Raw genomic sequence first — 24,479 nt, forward strand, 5'->3', positions numbered from 1 at the left:
ATCAGGGAAATGCAAATCAAAACCACGGTGAGATACCACTTGATACTCACTAGGATGGCTAGAATCAAAAAGTCAGATAACAACAAGTGTTGATGAGGATATGGAGAAATGGGCAACTTCACTCCCTGTTTATGGGACTGTAAAATGGTTCAACCACTTTGGAAAATAGTTTGGAAAATAGTTTTCCAAAGGATTAAAAATAGAGTTATCATATCTCACCTATTCCATTCTTAGGTTTATACTAAAAGAAATAAAAACAGATGTCCACACAAAAACTTATATATAAATGTTTAAAGCAAACATTGTTAATAGCCAAAAGGTAAATAATCCAATGTCTATCAGCAGATGAATGGATAAACAAAATGTGTTTTATCTAAACAAAGGAATTTTTTTTTTTAAAGTTAAAGATGACCCAGTTTTTTGTTGTTGTTGTTGTTGTTTTTTAATTAATTTATTTTTATTTTTGGCTGTGTTAGGTCTTTGTTTCTGTGCGAGGGCTTTCTCTAGTTGCGGCAAGTGGGGGCCACTCTTCATCGCGGTGCGTGGGCCTCTCACTATCGCGGCCTCTCTTGTTGCGGAGCACAGGCTCCAGATGCGCAGGCTCAGTAGTTGTGGCTCACGGGCCCAGTTGCTCCACAGCATGTGGGATCTTCCCAGACCAGGGCTCGAACCCATGTCCCCTGCATTGGCAGGCGGATTCTCAACCACTGCACCACCAAGGAAGCCCCCAAAGGAATATTTTTGACCATAAAATGAATGGAGTATAGATACCTGTTACAACTTGAATAAACCTTGAAAGTACGCTAAGTGAAAGAAGCTAGTCACAAAGATCTCATATAATTCCATTCATATGAAAGTCCAGAATAGAGAAATCTGTAAAGACAAAGTAGATTAGTGGTTTCTTAGGGCTGGGTGGAGCATGGGTAGGCAGAGGAGTGATAGCTAAAGGATTAGGTGATAAAAATGTTTTAAAATTGATTATGATGATGGTTGAACATATCTGTGAATATAAAAAATACCATTGAAATATAAACTTTAAATAAGTAAATTGTATGCTATGTGTTATGTCTCAAGAAAGCTGTTTTTGAAAAGCAAGCAAAGGTAAAAAGAAAATAATGGTAGAATTCTAATGCTCATACCTCCTTGGGTGTGAGGGGATAAGAAGTGGACGTGCTGGGGGGTTGTCTGTTCTTTGCGGGAGTGGAGAGGAATGTTTTACCACTAAGCCTGGCACAGTACCTTGGAAATAGAGGATTTAAAGTTTGTGGCTTTGGAAACAGTAGATAGAGAATACCTTTAATTACCCATATGCCCTTAGACAAATCATTTTACTGGGCTTCATTTCTCATTCCTAAAACAAGTAAGGGGAAGGAGGAAGTGTATGCTCTCTTAAGTTCATCTAGCAAAAAACTGTCTGATTTGGGACTTCCCTGATGGTCCAGTGGTTAGGATTCCGTGCTTCCACTGCAGGGGGCATGGGTTCGATCCCTGGTTGGGGAACTGGGATCCCACGTGCCGCATGGCAAAAAAAAAAAAAAAAAAAAATTATCTGATTTGAAGAACAGGGCAGGTTTGCACAGGGGAAGACCTGGCCTACATAGAATTTTAAAATATGTGTCTATCATATATTTTGGGTTGTATATACTACCTTTCTCAACCCTTCCATTTCCATGGGTATCTATGGAGACCTATTCACCAAAACATATTCTTGGTTAAATACATCTCATTAAATCAGAGTTTCCTAGTGAGTTTTGTGCAACAGTTATAAGTGATATAAGATTGGGACACCTCTGAAACCCTTTTACATGTTAAGTCCATTGTTAATCTCTAAGATGGGGATATAGCATACAGCATTTTCCAAACCTATTTGATTATGTTAGACCTTTTAAACATTTACTTTTTCTAGCGTGTCATGAAACTCAGGTTGTGAAGAATGCACTTTGAAAAATGCTAAAGGGCCATTTTAAAAGCTTAAAATATTTCTCCTCCAAGAGGATTTTGTATTTCAACTGCAGAGTCTTAGAAATTAGGGAAATCTTTAAGGCTCCAAGGATTAATTAATTAATGGTGGCTTTGTGGCAAGTAGCAGGGGAGATATTTGAGGGCAACTGAGCTCACTTGGTGCCTGTCAAATCATATCACATAAGGAGCTATGGATTGGTTGGAGCAGCCTTGCTCCAGACTTTAAATCCTATCCAAAATGAGAAAACAGAGGTAGAATTCCCCAAATCTAGAAAGAAATCTTGCAAGAGTCTGTGAGTTCGCAGTAGACCAATAAGGATATTTTTTCTTTTGGAATTCTGTGGAACTTTTCAAACATCATCACGATTCATCTAATTGTAGGTGGACCATTTAGGGAGTACTGTCTGCAGAGATCTCCAAACCCCCATCAGCACTCCATGTTCACATGGCAGTCACTTCTGCTAGGCCTCTCCACCTGCTGAAGATCAGCTACTCAACCTGCTGAGGGTTAATTATGAATGGGGAGCCATCTTCACTGGAAATGTGTAAAAGGCAGCAAAGCTGGAACCAGTTCTGCCAACTACTTCCTCTATAGGCTTGCATATCATTCAAACAGCTTCTTAGTATTATTACACAGCTTCTGGTTATTTTGCAACTTATCACTGAAAATGGCCAGTGACATCTACTTTTCAGTCCTCCTATTTATTTGTGATCCCGCTCAATCATTTTCTCTGTCCTCCTTATTGAATAGTTACTGAGTACCCAATGCTGCTGAGAGCAGGAGAGGGGTGCAGTGCTAGCCCTCAGAGAGCTTTACTGTATTTGAGAGGCAAGATAATATGTAAAATTGGTATTATAGATAACTCTAGCACCATGCATATTTAAGCTCAGATGATGAGTTTAGATGGTTTTTCTTTAGGGATTGAGTTCAGAGGACAGGGAGGTCTTCTTTCTCTTTTTTCTTGGTTAGTACAAAGATTGGACGTTTTCTAATCAGGTGTATCAAGAATCTCAATTTCAATCCTGACATTCAGAATGGATTGATTTCATTTTTCTTATTTCCTAAAATGGGAACAGTAATAGCTACAGTGCAAGACTGTTGGGTGAGATACTATAAGAGGCATACAGCATGATGATATAGTAGGATTAATAGGTGTTTGTTACATTCAGTCTCTCCTTCTAGTTCTATTTGTTGAAGGGGCCTTTCATTTATTCATTCAATTCATGTAGGTATTGAGCATCTACTCTGTACCAGGAGCTATTCTGCATGTGCGAATCCTTGCCATCATGAAGCTTTAGTTCTGGTTTCTAGTGGTGGTGGTGGGGAATAGATAAACAAATAAAAACATTCAAATTGCAGCGAGTTTATGGAAGAAAGGGGTCATAAGCTAGTGCAAGGTAGGAGTGCTACTATAGTGGACTGGTCAAGGAAGACCACTCTAAGTGGTTGGAATTTGGGTGGAGATGGAAGAGGAGAGAGAAGAACATTCTAGACAGAAAGAAAAGCAAGTGAAAGATTTAAGGTGGTGAGAGCCTTGTGTGTTTGGAGAGCAGAAAAGGGTCCAGGGTGGCTAGAGCATAGTGGCAATGGGCAAGTGATGCATGATATGCACTATGCCTATGGAAAGGCAGGCAGAGGTCAGATCATAGAGTACCTTGTAGCCATGACAAAGCATGTAAGCGCCCCTAAGGAAGAGATTTTGTTTGTTTTGCTCAGTGCTGGATCTCTGACACCTAGACTAGTGCTGTTATTATAATAGGTAGTCATGAACGTGGATTGAATATATTTTATTCTAAGTGAATTCTAAGTAATTGTATGCCATCTTCTTTGTCAGAGTCTCTCTAGATGCTGTGTGGGGAATGGATTTAAGTGGAACTAAGGGATAGAAGCATTGGAGACACTTGTAGTAGGTGAGAGAGGTGGTGGTTTGAGCTGGGGTGGTGATAAGGAAGGTGAGAAGTGGCGATATTTGAGGTATATTGTAGGGGTCTAGTCCCCAGCACTTGGATTGGATTTGATGGTGAGGAGTTGGTGATATGTGCATTAATTCAGATGATGAAGCCTGGGAGAGGATATTCTGAGGAATTGAGGGGAGGGCGATTAAGTGTACTATTTTTTGCTTGCTGGTTTTGAGATGCCAGCAAGAGATCCAGTGACAATGTCAAGGTTTCAGATGGGTATTACTTGTCTGGGGATCAATGAAGAGGTCAGACATGACACATGGATTTTGAATGTAGGTGGCATTTAAAGCCACGGGACTGATGAGATCACTGTAGCGAGAGTACAGATTCATGAGAGAAGAGGGTCCAGAGGAAGTCTGGGGAACTCCAACATTTAGAGACTGGGTAGCAGAGAAGATGAAGGTCTGGTGTGAGATGTAAGAGGAAAACTAGTATGGTGTCACAGAAGCTGGAGGTCAAGAGAGAAAAGTGTTTCATGCAGGAGGATGGTCTCCTGTGAGGCATGTTCCTGAGAAACAGGTAACATGTAGGTGGGGAAGTGCCCTTGAATCTGATATCTGAATGGTGCGCCTTCCTCTTATATTCAAACTTTTATTTGAAAAGCAATATAAACATACACAGTGTAAAACATACTTAAAATATTTAAGAGAAGTTTATTGGTACCTATGACAAGATAACTTTTAGTGGAACGATGGGCAGAGAGTCAGATTGAGTGGGTTGAATAATGAATCCCCATTCCTGGGAAGAGAAGGCAGAGTAAACAAATAACTAAATAACCATTGGTTTCCTCTTAAAACCCCACTGAGAAGATAGTAAGGGGAATTTTTTTCTTTCTTTTAAAGCCATAAAGCCATAAGGACAGAGGAACAAGAGCAATAGAATTTTAGGGTTATAAAGAACATGGATGAATGTGGTTCTTGTACTAGTACAGCCAGGGTATCCTGGAGCTGGTTAGAAATGTAGAATCTCAGACCCCTCCCGAGACTTACTGAGTCGGAATCTGCATTTTCCCAGTATATTCCTCTGATGTGCTTGCACATAAAAGTTTGAGGATCGCTGACTTGGCAGACGCTAGAGAATGGAATCCTAAACCAATGTGATTTACACTTCACAATCCCTAAAACACTCAGGAATTGGAGGCACTGGTGTCCCCAGAAGTGGAACTGGGGGCGGTGAATAGGGTTGAGGTGGCCAAAATAAAGAGGGTTGGTGGAAAGGTTGTTTAAGAAACAGCCACACTACCCACTTGGTATAGTCAGGCCAGTGCTCCTCCCCACCTGAGAAAAACACCAAAGGTTTATTCTTTAAAGAGAGTAGAATAGAGAGTTTCTGAACTGGAGAACGCAGAGACCACTTATGGCTGCCGGATGCTGAGACCCCCAGCCCTTTTCCCCAGCCACCAGAATGCTGGCAGTAGGGCTTCACCCTCCAGGTAGGAGCTTGGAAGAATCTTCTCCAGGGACTTTGCCCAGCCCAAGAGGCAAGACCTAGATATTGACACAGTGATTCCCTGACTCAGTGGCCCAGCCCCTCCTTTTATTTATACTTCTGTGGCTCTTGTTTTGTTTCTTCTTACCCTATAGCTCTGCTTCCAGAGCTACTTTGTAATTTTCCTATCTGGTTATCATAACTGTTTGTTCTCTTTCCTCTTGTCCGTAATATTTGTTTGGGGGAATCAGATGCCATTCTAAGACTGTATGTTCTTATTGAAAGAGCTCAGCCGATTTTCACAATCAGGGGCCTGATAAACAATTTTGCTACTGTGTGCAGGATTCCAGATGACCGCTTTGCTGTTCACCATAAATCTCATATTTGCTTTCATTGCCTTTCCAGTTTGTTTTCTAAATTAAGAGAGTGTTTCTTGTTGTATTTTCTGCTGCACCTGCCCCCTCCCCCACAATATATTTACTTACGGAAAGTCTACACTGCTTGCCCATAAAAGAAACACCAATTAAATGAAGAAAGAAACACCATAAAGAAACACCAATTAAATTCCTTCCTGCCCTGAGCAGAAATTAGCCTTGGTGGGCATATGGCAGTGGCAAGGGTTTGGGGCTAACTGTTGATACTTGCTCAGGCTGTGATCCGATGATGGAGAGTGATCATTTTTTTTTGCATTCTATTTGTTTTTCTATTCTAAACATAGCCATGCAAAAATAGTTTGAAATTTAGAAGAAAGAGAAATTGCTTATAAATTCAAGAACACTCAAGAATTTCTTATTAGTGGCCTGCTTATGCCAAGGTAGACATTTTTAAGGTATATCATTTTCAGAAGAGACATCTGGGCTTTGTTAAGACTAACTCTGTGTGATTACCAGATTAGATGATGTTCAGCTGCTCTGAAGGGAAGCTGTCATACACTGTCCATTGACAAGTAAACTCCTTTTACCCACTGTCTCCCCAGTATCCACTTAATAGTATTCACGGGTACAAGCAGCTTTGGGAAATTATGAGGGTAGCAAAGAAAACAGTGCAGCCTAAGCTTCCACTTTTGGTGCTGTTTTCCACCTTCTGTACCCTTCTCCTCTATCCCAACTCAAAGGACCCAGACCCTTGTATTTGCCCAATTTGAAAATTTCTAGTCAAACTTAAATATTTGGACATCTGCCAGTTAAGCCTTACCATAAATTTGCTGGTGTTCATTTGTCGTTCTATTTTATTTGAGGGCTGTGTTTTCCTTGTAAAATAAAGATAGGAGTTTCTGACCTTTTAAAAAAAAAGGTGTCTGGAAGTGGCCCTGCACAGCTCCTGAAATCAACCCTAGGTGGTCAAAAGAGCAAATCTATTGTAGATGGGACAGGCAGGCACCCGTCTTCGCATCCATTTTTTTCTGGCATCAGGCAGGCAGACGTCTCCTCATTGGCCTTCATTAGGCATCTGTTTCTTCCAGCTCTCACAATCTATGATTTCAGATTGTACAAGGCAACTTGCAAATGAGTGGTTTTGACAGTGACCGTTCCGGGTTCTAAGGGGGATTTTTATTGTTGTGGGTAAAAGTGAGGAAAAGCATTATTCTCGTTTCTTGTTTGATACTCTTCTCATTTAGCAACTCCATGAGAACAGGCCCCGTGCCTCCCCTATTGATCCTTTTCTCCCAAGTGTCCAGTATAGTGCCTTGCACAAATATAATCAATAAATATTTGATGTTGAAAGAAAACTTCATGAAAAATGAGCATCTTTACCTGGCCTCAAAAGCTGATTATATTAGAGTAGGGTTCATTTCAGGTTGGAGAAAATAATAGTATTTAGGTAGGGGAATATAAGGTACGTTTGGGAGCTGGGAATTAGGAAATAGTCCTTAGAGCAAAGCGTAGAAAGGCTAGAAGATGAGAGAGAAGACAGGAGAGTTAATTTGAGGACAAAGTATGGAGGAACTTAATGTCAAACTTATGACTTTGGACTTTTGTCCTGAATCTGGGCATTGGAGCCAACAGAGGAATTAAACCAGAGCCAGGACTCAGAGCAGAGGGTTGGGAGGGGAGAAGGCTGAAGGCACAGAGGCTGATTCAGAAGCTGTTACCCTGAGCTGATGAGTGAAGCACAAGTACAGTCACCCTGTCTTCTAGGGATGTGATCCTATCTTCCGAACCAAAACTTAGTAGACTTTCTTAGAAGGGACAGGATATTTTATCCTGGGGCCACTCCTGAAATCTAGTGCTCAAGGCTCTGGCTCTTCTTTTATTTTTTTCAATGCCCTTCTATTCCAGGAGGTTCTGTATGAAATGTTCCATGACCTCCAATCAGCCTTTGTTTATCTAGTTACAAAGTCATTTTTGCAGCTGGGATCCCTCACAAAGTCTTTGTTTAAAACCCCAAACTGAAAGTAACCATAGAGAGGTGTCTGTGGGGAGGTTTTCCATGTTGCATTTATAAATAACAGAACTTAACAGAACTGTCTATTAAGCCTAAGAACCACACCCCCCCTTCAAAATCCCACAACTGAAATACAGAAATTTAGGAATTACATACATGTTGGACTCTGGAGGCCTAGAAAAAGCCTATTGGTTTGGGGAAGTTTGATGCCTGAAGATGTTTGTAAAATCAAAGCATTTTAAAATTGAAAGAAACCTCAGCACTGTTTTACTTCTACCTTTCACCAATCTACTGATGAATTTTCTCTCCCATATCCTCAGTTGATCTCTCTTTCATTGGAACAGCTGAACTTTTAGGGTTCCTATTTCTTAGAGGTTTTCATCAATCTTAGCATTAAGGAGATACAAAAGTTGGCTCATGCTGTATGTTTTCCAGATTTGTGATAACAGGATTCTGTGATGGCTGTGTGTTGGCTCTTGCTGAAAAGAGAGCCAACTCTGGGAGAAGGTATGAAAGAGAGTAGACACTAGCCACTCCTGAGACTAAAAATATACTTGACTTCAGGTCTATGGCAAGGGTTTGGTTGCTTTACTCAAAAAAAGTTTTTGAACATCCCTTGAGGACTTTCAGATCAGTTGCCATATTCCATATGAAAGAACAAGGTAATGACATGTTCAGGTCAGAGACCTAAACCATGCTCAGAGATACTTCAGGAAGAGGTCAGATTAAGAAGAAACATCCAAATCTCATTATAATCATCAGATCCTAAGCAATTAAAAATAATTACTCTTTTCTAGGTGACCTTATGGGATATATAAGCTAGAATCTAGTCTAAATAAAGCTAAATTGGAGAGTTTAAATCTAACAGCTTAAAAAAAATAGTCCAATCAACCACAGTGACTGGATAACCCAATTAGTGGTTTTGGAGAAGGATAATCAAACGTTAAATGAATTTTCCATTTGCTGCCAAGATTTCCTGCTTCTGAAGCTTAGGCTTCTTTGGCAGAAGACTTGGGTGAGGAAGGACAGCACTGACCTTTAGGTAAACAAGGGGATTTTATCATCACCAAGTAGTGCAGTTCTACACTATCAAACCCTTACTTTTCAATAGCTGAAATGACTCTGTAAATTATATCTCTTAGCCAATTCTCAGAGTAGAGTTCATCTTCTACTTTAAAGAATTTATTTCCCCTGCAATATCATTTTTACTTTTCCCCTTTCAAGTTACTGCATTCTATAGCTGTTCCTTTTTCTGATTCCTCTGCAGGAAATATAAACCTTCCTTGCCCCAGTCCAATTAAATTCCAAATGTTGGACATAGACATATCATTTCTCACTAAAGTAGGTGCAGGGTTTTGTTTTGAGAGGAAAGATTATGTATGCATTAGCATGAAAACTGTGCTGTTTGTTTCTTTCAAAGAAATATCTAAACAAGACAGTAAGAGTCTCCAGATATGGTCACCCAGAGCAATCTGCACAGTGGGTGTTTGGTTTTAATATCCAGGCAGACTACAATAATCAAAGCACATCTGGGAAACACAAGAAACCTAACATTCAGGGTTTGGAATTTGACCTTAATTGGCAAAAATTATATTTCTTTGAACATTTTTGTCTGGTTTAAAGTGATTTTGTTTAGGTAATTTCACTCATCCTTTCAGTATTCTTTTTAGAAATAGAGAGGCAGGTATTATTAAGTCCAGAGAACTGAGTGGCGTGCCTAAAATATAGAATATTCAGCTTTTAACTTAGTAGACTTCGTTTCTGGTCTATGTATCTCTCTTTCTGAATAAATTAATGGATTCCAGAATGATATACAGGCATTTTTTTTAAAACAAACACATAAAAAAGCGAAGAAAACAAGGAAACTATCAAATCCTATAGTAGTTCACCGCAGGGAGAGCAATAATCATCTTTTATAAGAATCTTTTCTTCGATACTGAGGAGCGGAGCAAATAAATAGATGCAATTTCCCCTTATTTATTGTACCATTTGTTCTACATGTAATCGAGGCCCCAGAACCTACATTGCATTGAGCCAGGCACAATAAGGAGTAGAAAGGAAATTTTCACTTCAGTTGAGGAAATAAGATACATATGAAAAATTAAGGGCAAAGCAAGATTATAAAATGAACTGCACCGGGATTCAGATTAAATGAAAATGTAATGGTCAGGGAAGCAACATTTGAGTAAGCTTATGATAAGTAGGTTGGATTTCAAGAGACAAAGAAGAAATTGAAGATTACATAAGCAAGTGTGAACTTGAGAGCAAGTCTTTATCAGCCTGGTGGAGTAGATGGCTCCTGTCGGTGAAAGGTGAGAGGTAAAGTCAGAAAGATGAGCCACGGAATGATTTTGAACTGGGGAATCATAACATGGTGGCAGTGGTGTTTTATGGAGAAACCTAGAATGATGGTGTTCAGGCTGGTTTGGAGAAGAGAGAGATTGGTAGCAAGGAGGTAGATTAAGACATAATTATTTAATCCAGGCTTTAGATGTTCAGATCCCAAACAAAGATAATGGCAATGAAAAAAAAGAATTACTTATTGTATCAGTATGAAGGGAGTTTGTAAAACTGATTAGATGTGGGCAATTGGAAACATGAAACCTACATGATGAGGTGAATTGAATTATCAATATTCAACAAATGAAGACGCCAACTGTGGCTTTAGTAGTTTTGTAATCCATCCCTTTCTACACCTCTGAAAGAGTAACACCTAGTTCTGTTGTGGCTTTAGTCTATAGTTCAGAACCATCTCCTTCATGAGGACACATGGTGGTCTTAAATAGTTGCTTGTCAGGCATAAAGCAATGAAAATCAGCCAAAGGTCCATCTTTAGCTGTTATTGAGCACTGTATTGGGAGTCAGGGGATCTGGGCTGCAGTGCAGACTTTACAGGGGATCTGTACTGGTGGCTGGGGTTGGATAGACCAACTTCGAACCAGCCTTTCTCAAACTGTTCTCAGAATATTAATCCTGGAAGACGCTCTTAAAGAAAAAATTCCACAATTGAAATTGTTTGCAAGCATCAAAAAATCTATTTTCCTCTTGGAGATCACAGAGCCTTATTGGCATAGCGAAAGGCTTTCCTTTTGGCTCGTAATACTGTTACATCCCTCTGAACGAAGGACCTACTAAGGAAAGACTAAACTAGTTCCTAGCTAAACAATAATCTATGGTTATGGGATATGGCTAGTGATCTAAACCAAAACAGCAAAACAAGGAATATATAGCAAAGGAAGAAAATAAAAGGGAAAAATATAATTAGATAATTAGAAGTAACTGCTGGTCAATTGAGATGGCAATGAGATACAGGAACTTGCTGTGAGGAGAGGGGTCAACACAGGCAGCCTATAATGTAATCTCAGTACAGATCTCCCTTTGCCAAGAACGGCCATCAGTGGAGTCTTTTCTTCTAGTATTGTGGTCATCTGACCCTGCTGGAGAAAAAGATATCTGTATCCACACAGTCACTTAGACTTAAAATTTCAAGTTTTGAATGGGTGTTCACATTCTTCTTAGAAATTCTAACTCCAGGAAGAATTAAGCAAGATGAAAGGGTCCTTTCTAGATTCATTGACTGCCTGCAGGTAAAGCTGAGTTTCTAAGTTAAGTCTGAAATCAAAAATCCTTTGCCCATGGTCAGGATGAAACCTGCTCCTTGAGTTCTTGGAAAATATTGAAAGCCTAAAGGAACACATTTTCTTACTCAGAAAGTAAGTGCACGGAGAGGGAGTGCTCCAGCCACTGGGAGGAGGAGGAGATTGTTCTTAAATCAGTGGGTTGCTATAAACTATCTCAGAGTTATGAAGAGCTTTACATCAATTTTTCAAAGCATTCTCATTCCTACTGATTCATTTGATCATCCTGAATGCCCTCTGTGGTGTTTTTTTCTCTAGTATTTTACAGATGACGATAGCAACAACAATCACCCCCTCCCCTGCCACTTGCGAGGCATTGTGCTGGATGTTTTAATACTCCATTTAATCCTCACAGCAACTCTGAAAAAGGTACACATTGCAATTTCCATGATACAGCCAAGAGCCCACGTGATAGAACAAAAAGCAATGTCATAGTCTGGGTTAGAACCCAGGTCTCTTGCGATCCGGAGTCCACACTCTTCCATCTCTGACTTGTCATAATCAGTTAAAGGCCCACCTGTGAATGTGACCTGAGAATTCCCTCCATTCCTGACCCTGCTCACCTAGTTGAGTACTTTATTCACGGTGCTATGTTGTCTCAGGCTGCCTAAACCCTACTGAAGCCAGAAATATTTAGCCACTCTCAGCTATAGTCCAAATCAGAAGTGGGCATTCCACAGACTGCGGCTCACATCTGGCTACTCCCTGTTGTTCTATGCAGAATGAAAAAAATTCTCTCTTCTAGTAAAGAGATACCAGAAAGCAGACAGCCTAGCACAGAAGGGAGTTTTGGATAGAGGAGTATCACCCTAAAATTAAGTCTTGTTAGAGGCTGTCTGCTTTAGCGACTGGTTGGCCCTGCTTGGCCCATGGGGAAACACTGAAAAAAGAGAAGGGCCAGGAGAGGTAGAAATCGTATGTGTGTGTTGGAGGGCTGTATCATTTAGCGTTCACAACCATCCGACTAAGCAGGTCGTATTAAACCCTCTAGAAGTTAGGAACCTAAGGCTCAAAAGAGGTTAAGTAATTGTTCAAAGTCACTTAGGAACAGGTGACTTCTTACAGGAGCTCAGGTACACCGGCTTTCTCCTGTGTTTATGATCATCTAACAAAGCAGACGGTTCATAGGTGCGTTCTTCCTTATAATCAGGAGTAGCTGTCCATCTGAGGTGGTTCAGCCAAAACACGGAGTTGGTCACTTATTTTCCCTGCCGCTGCAGCTGCCTTTGGGTAGGAATGGAGGGCTTGTGATGTCAAGGGAAAAAGGAGCAAGCCAGAACCAAGTCAGTCTTGCGGCCATTTATCCCTGAACGAAAATCTGAAGTGCAACACCATCGTGTTTGAGTGTAGATATGGTAATTGGTAAACAAAAAGATGACCACCTTCTGCAGTAACATAAGAGTCATGCATAGCTTTGGGGAACCAAGATTAAAACAGGGTTCCAGAATAGCAGCTTCTGTTTAAAATCCTTGGGATAAAACCACTGAGGATATCTACAATCTCTCAGCCACCACTTGCCAGTTCTCGGGGGAAATATCAATAGTAATTGGACAATTAAACAGTCCTGCCTTCCTCTTGCTCTAATGCAGTAGACATGCGACTTTACGGGAAGAACAGTGGGCTGTGCGTCAAAAGGCCTGCTTTCTAGTTTTGGCTCTGCCTCAACTCATTGTGAGAGTTTGGGCAATTCTCTTTACTCTCCAGACCCCAGATTCCTCAATTGCAAAATAAAGAGATAGTGAAATGATGTCTAAGATCTTGTCCAATTCTTAGAGTCTGTCTACTTCCTATTAAAATAGTTCAGTAAAAATCTAAAGTTGGGGATCACATTTTCCCAGGGGTATGAAAGATTATCCTATCTCTCTCCATCCCTCTCTGCCTCCCTTTTTCTTTTCTTTCTTCCTTTTTTCACACCCCTTCCCTCCCTTACAATTCCTTTTTCCCAAGGAAGCAGAGTCTCAGTTCAGGGATTACTTGCTGGTGCCTCCAAAGCAGCAGTGACTCTTGCCTTCTTGAATTCAGTGTCCTCAGGAAAGACACTGAGCTTTCCACTTAAATCAAAGGCATCTTTCTCCCTCCAGTCCTAACTCTTCTAGGTTTCTGATTTTTCTTAGTTTTATTTTTCTGGTTTCACCAAAGAGTCTATGGCACCCAAGAGCAAAAGTGTTGAAAACAATGAAAAACTCTTCTTTTGCTTTTGGATTTGGGTCTCCGTGCTGCCCTTCCCCGACAATTCTGAGACAAAATCTCACTACGATCCTTAGAGAACCGCAGGGCAGGAGTGTTGGGCCGGGGGAGTTTGTTTTATTTAAGCCTTTGGTCAGGGCAGAAATATTTTAGCTCAACAGTTATCAGTCCAATGTGAAAATAATAATAGCACGCAACACACAAATACCGGCCACGCTGTCATTCCCGCTGTCTCTGATACTCACAGTTCAACCGCATTCCTGGGGAGGTCGGAGGGAATCTCTGTCACCTTGCTCTCCTGGCAGAGGAAAACCCTGTTAGAGCAGTGACAGATCCGATGATGACATCCTGAGCCCAAGCTCAGGAATGTGAGCAAGGCCACCAGGAGCAAGGCCATGTTTATTTATCCATCCACCTGCTTTCTTCCTGCGTCTGCAGAGAAAAACCTGCACAGGTTTCAGAGGCTCCCCACTGAGCCCTTGTGAGAAGAGATCTGCCTTGGGAGCTGGTAGGGTCACGTGACCCACCCAGGGATGCTTCCCCCCCCCCCACCCTTCGGTCACTTCCAGACAAATAGCAAAATTCCTGTGTGCTAGCATTGATTTTAGGGGAAGCAAGATAAGTTACTCCCTTATCTTTCTTGATTGAGTTTATTACACCCTGACCCAAGGAAGACAGCAAATAGAACCTTGATGCATGTCTGGAATAGTTTATATTAATTTGACTGTAGAAATGTCCTTGCTGGTCACTATTTTTTTCTCAAACCAGTGACATGACTGGTCACTGACTTTGACTTTCTCCAAAAGAGACACAATCTGGAATGTGAAACATCACTAAGAGTGTCGCTGGGTGAAGGGCAGGGACCTGTTTCCAGTCTTGACCTCAACGTCTTCCTCCAGTCCACTTGACATAAAACCAGAACTTCTGGGTTGTGCTCATTGATCCTCTTCCTCGCTGGAATTGCTAACCAAAAATGGTGTTGCTCAGAAAACAGGCAGTGGGTTAGTGAGCCCCAGGTAGATCGTGTTAGGTAGAAGGCACTTCTGAGAGGGGAGTCCACAGAGATAACTGACTCATCTGAGTGACCTACGGAATGGGCTGTGTTTTCAGGGGGGTTTAGTAGATGCCAGCTGTCCACTCTCTATGACATACCCTTTCTGGCTTCTCTCATTTCCGGGCTCTGAAGATTGCCTTTGCCTTTCGGAAGCTGGCACAAATGAATTTATTTAATCTATGCTTTTAACTTAGTTTTAAATGTTCTCTGTAGGTGACGATCGTGGCGCTTTTGTTGACACTCGCCATCAAGGAGATGGCGAGGATCTGAGGAACGTTTGGCCACACTGTCAGTAAAGGGACCTTCAACTTTTAACTCCAGAACCTATGAAGTTTAAAAGGCAGAATATTCTCTAAGATCCTGCCTAAAGCTTATTACTTGCTAAAATTAGTTTCAACACTATCTTTAAGTAATTAGTTGCATAAAATTGAGTTATGTGAAAATGCTAAGCAGTATATATTGATCCCACTCCTTTCTTCCTCTCCACTACCTCGTCAAGGAATAATGACATATGATGAATGGAGTAAATAATCATTAAGGGAAAAACAGAAGCAAGTGACTTTTAGGGTGAAGTTGTTCCCTGGCTTCTTCTGGGAGCAACTGATTCATTCTAACTCCAGGACTGAAAGATCAAGGCAGTATCTATATAGACTCTATATGCCAGCAGTTTTGGCTAACATGAACAGTTAAATTATTTCATTCACCAATTGATGCATGGAGTCATAGTCTTTCAAATGTGGAAGGGTCTTAATTCAATAAATTAACTAAGACTTAAGTTTACTTTAAAATATCCACATTGATTTAAAGGGGTTGACTTACCTCTGTTTGAATAACTCCACTGACCAAAAAACTCATTACCAGTTGAACTTCTCACCCACACACCTACCCCACAAATCCCCACTGAGGTGTTGGAGAGCTCTAGTTATAACTAAATTAGTCCTCATATAATGAGCGGAAATTTTTTTTAACTGAGATTTTGATTTTAAAACTATGTCCTCTTCACAATTGACAGATGACATATATAACGTAAATGTAAATTATTAAGCAAAATAATAAAACAGTTGTAGACTGAAGAAATAGATGCCAACAACATTGCATCTATGTAGTTGTTTCTCCTTTATCCGTCTCATGTTCCTATGCCTAGAAGTGACCCTTAATCTGAATTTTGTGTTTATTAGTCCTTTGTTTTTTAAAATTAATTTTATTACCAAAGTATGCATCTCCAAACAGTATATTGCTTAATTTTGCTTGTTTTTGAGTTTTATACAAATTGTATTACTCTTAACTAGTTTTTGGTTACTTGCTATTTTACACTATGACATTTTAAAGGACCATCCGTATTTCTATATGTAGCTGTAGTTTGTAAAATTTCACTACTGTGTAATATTCCATTATATAAGTATACTACCATTTATGTTTTCATTCTCCTGTGATCTTTCTTTATTCTGAGGCCATAAAAATATTCTCCTATGTTTTCTTCTAAAACTTTTATCGTTTTACTCTGCACATTTAAGTCTTTAATTTATTAGGTATTAATATTTATGTGTGGTATGTGTCGGGAACTCAATTTCGGTTTTATTCAATGGCATATGGTTTTTATCCACATGGATAAACAATTTTCCCAGAACCACTTTTTGAATAGACCTTCTTTTTTTCCTCTCATTTGTAAAATTATCACATCTCAAGTAACTACTATTTTGCATAGGTTTGCGTTTAAGCTCTTTTTTATATAGCCCATCGTCCTTTTTACATGCACCAATGCTATACTGTCTTAATTACTAGAACTTTAAAATCGTCTTGACATGTGGTAAGAAAATTTCTTCTTTTCTAATTCCTTCCTTCCTCCTTCTTCCCTCTCCCTCTCCTTCCCTCCTTCTTCCCTCTCCCTCTCCTTCCCTCCCCCTCTCCCTCCCTCATTCTCTCTTCCTTCTCTCTGTCTCTTTCTCTCTCTCTCTCTCTTCCTTTCTTTTTCTTCTCTGGTTGGGATACCCAGTGCAATGATGAGTAGAAGTTATGATGAGCATTCTTGTCATGTTCCTGATTTTAGAGAAAATGTTTTCTAATTTTTCACCTTTAAAATGATATTTGTTAGAGGCTTTTGATGCCTACTAGGTTAGATATCAGGTTAAAGATCGTAGAAAAGTTTTCTAAGAATTTTTTTCTTACCACGAATAGAAATGAATATCATCAAATGCCTTTTCTGCATTTGTTTTACCCCTAACCTATTAATTTGCTGAGTTACAATGATAATTTTATACTATTAAACTCCTCATATTCCTAGGATTAACAGACTTGGTTATAAGTTACTGTTATTTTATATGCCGAGAGATTTGACTTCCTAGTATTTTATTTAGAATTTTGGCATCTGTGTTCATAAGCAATTTGTAATTTAGTAATGAGTAATGTAATTTCTAATTTTCCTTTCTCTTGTTGTCCTTATATGATTTGGTATCATGGGTGTATTTACCTCACAGACTGAGTTGGGCCATAATCCCTCTTATTTTGCTCTTAGGAAAAAACTGTTTCAGATTAGAATAATCTATTCCTTGAAAGTATGGATTTACTTGCCTGTAAACCATCCAAGCCTGGTCTTATGGTGTGTGTGTGTGTGTAGATTTAAAAATATTCGTTCAACTTCTTTAATTGTTATTGGGCTATTCAATCTTCCTATTTCTTAAATTTTACACTATAAGTTTTCTAGGAATTTTCCATTTCATTCAAGTTTTTAAATGTATTGTGATCAAGATTTTTAGTATTCTCTTTTTAAATCTTTTAAAAACTATTCCTAGTGTTCTTTATTTCTGTCCATTTTCTTCATATTAGCCAACCTTGCCAAATTTTTTTCTATTTAATTGTCCTCTCATGGACTGACTTCTGCCTTTGCCAATCATATTCTATCTTTATTTTCCTTTTCCACAATTTTTCCCATTGTTTTCTCATCTGTTTTCTTTTTGCTCTGTTTTTTTTTTTTTTGAAACCTCTTATTTGGGTGTCAGTTCATTCGTTTTTCAGCCCTTCCTCCTTTCTAATATATATATGTATACTTACATATAAGTATATATATATACACACATACTTAATCTGTAAATTTCCCTGTAGTCTTTGCCTTAGCTCTATCCCATAAATATTGATGGGTAAATTTTCCATTATAGCTAAGTCCTAAGTATTTCTCAATTTTCCATTATGATTTCTTCTTTAACTCCCAGATAATTGAGATGTACAGTTTTGAAATCTACAAAATACAGATATTTAAATTTATCTCTTTGTTATTGACCTCTAATTTAAATTGCATAATGGTCAGAGAATGTGCTATTGATTTTCCCCCCAAATATGTTATGTGTTTTATGGCTTAGTACAGTTAATTTTTGTAAATATTCAATGTGAGCTTGAGAAGGATCGGCATTCTCTATTTACTTGTGACAGGCTCTATATTTGTCCCATAAACCCAGTATATTATTATTTTCCTAAAATTGTCTATATATCAATATTTACTAACATTTTAAGTTTTGATTAAACTAATGAAGGGATTTCTGTTGAAATTTCACATGATCAGAATGACACAAGTTGTCCCTATATTTTTCTTCACATATAAATGATACTTGGGGCATACACATTTAGAATGGAATATATACATGGTGAATTAAACCTTCTCTAATTTTGTAGCATCTTACTGTACACATAGTATTGTCTTTTATCTTAAAAATCTATCTGTCCGATATTAACATAGAGATACCACCTTTTCATTTGATAAATATTTTTCTAGTATAATTTTTTCTACCTTTGTGCTTTCAACCTTTCTGTGCCTTTATGTTTTAGGCATGTCTTTTATAACCACTGGTAGAATTTTATAACCACTTAGCTGAATTTTTTGTTTTAATACAAATCTCTTTTAACAGATGACCTTAATAATTTACATTTATTCTGATTATTGATCCATATGGATGCTTTTTTTCTGCCATGCAGCTTGCTTTCTACTTTGTTCTAATTTTACATGCTCCATTTTTTTCCCTTTTTTGTCTTTTATTTGTTGAATTTTGTGTGTTTGTCTCTTTTATTGCTTTGTTTTGTTTTCTTATTCTATTTTGTTCCATCTACCATTTTGGATGTTATAGACTCTCCTTATTAATTTTAATGGTTACTCTGAAATTTTTACCTCATACTTTAACTTATACCTTTTATTTAAAAAGTTTAATTTTATCAGTATTTAAAATCCCTTCCTGAAAGATGCATGGACTTTAAACTTTTAAGCCTACTCACTGGCTAGATAAAACGTATTTTTTTGCTGTCCAATATTTTAGTTCTGTCATTATTATATATCTTCATTATTTTATATGTTCAATATTTGCTTAGATCCTCTGCCACTTTGGACATGTTACTGGATCTCCAAGGAGTTTGTATTCTCATTTGCCTTTGTCAATACTGCATTGGAAAGCTTTGAGAAGCTTTGCTTATGACCAAATATAATCCTTTACAAAGATAAGCCTCAAAATAATGGAAGACAGCTATTTTCAGGGAAATGCTGGTAAATGTTTAACAATCACCTTTCCAGGGAAAAAAGTCCTTGTTTATAGTGTTTGTTAACTTCCATGGTGTAAATTCTCCTGCCATAGCTCATATCAAGCTACCAATGTGATGTCAACCAGCTTGCTAAATTCCTCAACATTTGTCTATCTGCTCTTATGAGTTGGTTAGAGCTGGTTCTAGCACATCACTGGCTATTTTGTACCTCTTGAATCATCTTTTTACTTGTTTAGATGATCCCCGATTCCTTCAAGCCATTCCTTACCTGACGTAGCTTTGAGTGTGTGATAGTTTATCTGGATCTTCACTTTAGAATAATCTCCAACATGGGTTGCTATATCTCAGGGGCCGAAGCCTAAAGTGTTGTTTGGGGTTGTTTAACATCATCATGAGTTCTGTGAGCTTTATGAGAGCCTGGCTGCATGGGAAGTGTTGTAGGGTGTGAATACATAGACATACTCTCAGAAGCAGCTATTTGGATTTGCAGCCTTCTCAAATGAAGAGAAATGGCTACTCTTACCATGATCAGAGAATTGGGCATAGCAATTGTGGCAGCAATGTTTGGCTCTGATATTGGATACTGAAGGGAAAAACCCTTCTCTAACATAAAAGGGAATCTAATACGTGGAAAATGAGGCTCTAAATGAGCTTACCAGGAGATTAGTGGTGTTAAACCTGAATTAAATGCCTTATTACTGAGTGTTTAGTCTGAAAAATTATGTGGGATACAGATCTTTTTCTGCCCCTGTATATCTCCCACCAAACCCTCATCATTCTTTTTATCCTGTCATTAGCTTCCCTTGCCTTTTCTTTTACTTATTCTATTTCAAGAAGAGCTTTCTTTTGAGGTCATTTGCCAGTTCTTCCTTGCATCAGAGGACACCTTGTATTCGGCACTGCCATCAGGTTGCTCAGACTTCCCTGTAGATTTCTGAGAGATTAAGAACAATGTAAGCATCAGGTGACGATGATTATGATTATGGTTGTTGTCTTAAGAATGTGTTCTTAGGAATCTATCTCTTAGGAAATCAGGGTCCCTTTTAGCTTCCTGATTTCATAAGTTAAAGTTTGTCAGATCACAAAGATCTTGAATCTCAGAGATGAGGTAGCCTGTCTGCACCACTGGAGTGGAGGACTAAATGCAGTTTCTTCTGGTGGCTTTTATTCTGTGGACTCTGATGGTCTCACACAACTATGTGCAATTCTTCACCTAGGAAAGTTTGTCACAGGTTGGAAATTTGAAGTGGCTTATAAATCTGAAAAATTAATTTCCAAACCAATTTTCTTTTCATTTCACGGTAGTCATGTAAAGATAGGGTCTCTGGGGTCACTGGGAGAACATCTGTGTGTCTGCTGATTGGGCAGAAAGCTGTCCTATTGATGGAGATAACTTCTGTTGCAATCTATTGGTCATGCCAAGTCACAAGGCTAGATCAGATTCAAGGGCTGGGAAACAGGCTCCCCCTCGGTGAGAGGAACACAAAGGCACATGGCAAAGTGACGTGCACACAGGGGGAAATAATTGCAGCCACTTCTGCCAATATTTACTGCAGGTATCTAAGCATTTAGAGAGGACATCATTGTTTATGCTAGGTAATTTTTGCTTCTTCTTTTCTTAATGTTTTCCAGAGTACCAGTTAGGCCAACTAATAGAGATACTGACGATGATAATGTTGAAGATTCATTTTCAGCCTTTAGTAGTTTGTTCAATTATTAACTAAGCGTGTTGCTAACCCAAGAAAGACAATAATGTAAGCTGGTCATTGTAACACTATGATGTTTTAAAATGACCAAAGATATTTATTTTCCATTCAGAAATTTGTATTTGGTAGGTTTGTATTTATTTAAAAAAACTAAATTCCTTTTCTCCTTTTATACATTGTTATACTGTAATTTCAGTTGTTCGTGTGAATCTAATGTAGACTTGCTATAATATTAGTGGCCTTAGTGAAGTATACTATGAGACTTAGGGCAGGAATAAAAATTCCTTGTGATATGACAAGAGCATATAGGTATCGTTTGTGAATATGCAGTAAAACATGATAATCTTTGGACACTAAATCTTTCAAGTAGCAGCCTTGAATCCACTTTATTATCAATATTATAATCTTAATTACAGTTCCTATTATACTTATTTTTTTATACATTAAGCTTTATTTATAGACATTTTACTGTTCTATCATATAATTTCTAATAACAGTTAGATGGGATTATGTAAACCTGGTAGGGCATTACATAGGAGCCTAGCACACCAGCCCCACCAGTCATACCTGGCACATGTTTTCATATTGAGACAGACAGTCATTTAGGCCATAATGTTAATGAACCCTCTTCATTGAGGGTTGAGCAGTGCACGACCTGTACAGCTGCACCTGACAGTCCTACACCAGGGAATCAGGATGGGTGCCAGTGATTAGTGCTTGACCCGGTGACGGTAAGTTTACTGGACAGTAGCAGTGGAGGCTGAGGAGAAGCACTTTGACAAAGTACTCAGAGTGCTGGGGTGGTGGTCCAGAGGAGCATCCTTTAGGACATCACACAACTGATCATCTGCATTACCTATTCCTAAGGTCAACAAAGGAAGAAGCAGTGCACTGGAGTTGGGAGACCTGGGCTCTGTCCATAACTCTGTCACTCCTGTGGCATCCCTGGAGATTTTTAATCATCTGCAAGTCAGTTTCTTCTCCTCCAGCATGTGAGTGTAAACACTTAACCTACAGGGCTGTTGTGAAGACAGCCTGGGATTCACATGTGAAAGCACTGTGACAGAGCCTGGTGTCAGTGTGTGCTATTCTTCTCCTTGTGGCTGTTGTGATGAAAAGGAAAGGTAAACAGCTCATTACTGGAGGAGAGAATCTTTTTCATGACGATTTTCCATTTGGTTTATGTGGTGAGGTGGTAGGCGAACAACCTTGGCCTCATGATCGTTTAACCCTGTGTGCCCCTGACCTTGTCCGAGCCAGTCATCACCATTACTCCAGGGGCAACACCGACCTTCACGGACCCTTGTCTCCCCTTCTTGGACCCTTTCTCCCACTCAGGACTTGGGGAGTTCAAGGCCAACGTGTTGTGCGCAGAGAGATGATGTAGCCTCCTGATGTGTCCTTGATTGATTGGGTAACAAACGAAGTATATGGTCAAAACAAAAATGTTACAATGAAGACTAATGATAGGTGAAGGGGAGGCCTGTTTGTAAGCCTGATGGCCAATTGGTGCTGCTTTTGAACAAACAAAGTGGATTTTGAAATTCTTGCATTAGTTTAATTTCTCATAGGCGTGGAATGTCTCAGGCTCTTTTAAAAACACAATGGGGAGAATGCAAATCACATCTTAGTCATTGCAAATGATCTTTGGGCCAGTGTTTTGACCCCCAACATTTCTAGGCTTCAGAGTAAGTTGAAATTGAAAGGGAGCACACTTGGGAATTCGGGTGCACTGATATAAGGGTCAGATGCGTCGTATGTTCCGACACCAGGCAGGGGCTGGTGGGAAGCAGGGTAGTGACTGCATCTAGTCACTGGTTTGATCCTGGGAAGTTTCATAAAAAATTCAAGGGCAATGAATGTTTTCAGGAATGCTTGTAGTGAAGCCATTATTAATATAAATCTACACCTGCTATCTTCCAAAAATTTAACCCTAGGAATTGGTGCGTACCAAAGTCTAGGATCCTGCCCCTTGCCTCGAGGAGCTTAAACGTTTGGTTATGACAACATGACTATACAACATATGATGTTCTTTACTTCACAGGAATATAACCAAGAATTAAAGTATTGCCTTATACCTAATTACAAACTATGTAGGCTGCAGTGCTCCAGGAAACACTGATTTTGAACTGAGTCTCCATAGCTGTGAAGATAAATAGTTTTGGCAGTTTTCTGACTTAGCTGTTTCCTGCACCCACTTAGACCTCTCCACCAAACCCCCAGTTAAACAAAATATTTTAAATATGAATACATACATATATATATAGATATATATATATATGCAGTATATAGACATATTCAAAAGAACAGCATGGCAGAGTAGGGTCACTGTTTATGAAAGCATGAGTGTCAGTTGCCAGCAACACAGCATTGCAGGCTAAAAACCCAGGGTCTATTTTCTGTTTCTATTCTTTGGAATGAAGAAAAGTAATACCAACATTGCATTATTTATGGACATGGTTAAAGAAAAGAGAAGCAGTGAAATTTCACTGCTTTCAGAGGATAGTTTATTTTGATTCCACATAGGGCCCTGGGCCTTTGCCTCACAATGATGTCCCCTTCCCTGTCGATACCTCAGGCAACCCTGGTGCTGTGATGTCTCAGTGCCCTCTAGGGCAAGGGAAGGAGCTGGCAGAACCTAGCCATCAGGATTCACTGGGCTTGGGAGGCAACTGGTTAATTGATCAGGAATGTATGGAAGCCCTGCTTTGTGTCTTGCACTCTGGAACCTTGGGTGCTGTGAGCAAAGCTGAGGTAGAAAATGGAGACTCTGTTCTCAAGGGATTGCTGACGCACAGGATTGACGGGAGCCGGGCCTATAAAAATAGGGTCCCATGTATATAAGATGTGCAGAATGCAGAACACAGCTTCTGTTTATTTTGTGCTAACTTTGCACTAGACCCCAGGCTAAATACTTGCATAATCTCTGATCCTTCTACCAACGCTACAAGGCAGCTCTGATTATTCTCATTTTGTGGATGGAAAAACTGAGGCTTAGAAAGGTTAAGTGTATCTGCCCTGGGTCACACAGCTGGTAACTGGTAAGCCTAGAATTGGAATATGAATGGTATCCCTCTGAAGTCAGAGCACCTCTGCTTAGGTGCAGCACGGCCTTGGAAAGCAAGGCAGCCTGGGAGGGGGCACCGGAAGCAGCAGGCTGGCGATGGTTGGCAGGCAGGCTGACTGACACAGTGACTTCTGCTGGGCTGTGCTCAGCCACCTTCCAGGGAAGAGGAACCCCTCCCTCTGTTGTTCCTTGGTGACCCTGGAAGGCAGTGGACCCTCATTTGTTTCTGCGGGATAGTCCTGCTGAATCATTCCAACCACGTTGTGGCCAACTTATCTACTACCTTAATGTTCTATTTTTATTTTTGTGGCTCTCAGCTGGAAATAGCTCAGCTTTAATGGCAGCTTTTAGAGTGAGGTTTTGAAAGAAACCATTTAATTTATCATGTAAACTAGGACAGTTTTGAGAGTGAAAGGGAAATCTGTTAGTAATTATGCCAGGGCTATCCTGGGCACCCAAGGCTATGATCACCCTACCGATATTGGATCAAAGGATGTAGCTACCATGGAAATAAGATCTACATTATTCAGACAAGAACATCTTTAGAATAGGGAGCAGCCAAATGGAAGTAA

The 24,479-nt window shown here is 39.5% G+C and overlaps 1 protein-coding gene across 2 annotated transcripts in view; it reads right to left on the bottom strand.

Moving 5' to 3' along the window:
• Window positions 1-13,959, bottom strand: part of FSHR (follicle stimulating hormone receptor) — a 165,051-nt gene extending 151,092 nt beyond the window's left edge. For both annotated transcript variants that reach the window (XM_061168816.1, XM_061168815.1), the window contains exon 1: window positions 13,808-13,959. In XM_061168816.1, coding sequence (XP_061024799.1) covers window positions 13,808-13,959 — 152 coding nt within the window. The remainder of the gene's footprint in view (window positions 1-13,807) is intronic.
• Window positions 13,960-24,479: the final 10,520 nt, after the last annotated feature.

This window comes from Eubalaena glacialis, chromosome 14, assembly GCF_028564815.1.
Source record: "Eubalaena glacialis isolate mEubGla1 chromosome 14, mEubGla1.1.hap2.+ XY, whole genome shotgun sequence".
NCBI classification, from domain to species: Eukaryota; Metazoa; Chordata; class Mammalia; order Artiodactyla; family Balaenidae; genus Eubalaena; species Eubalaena glacialis.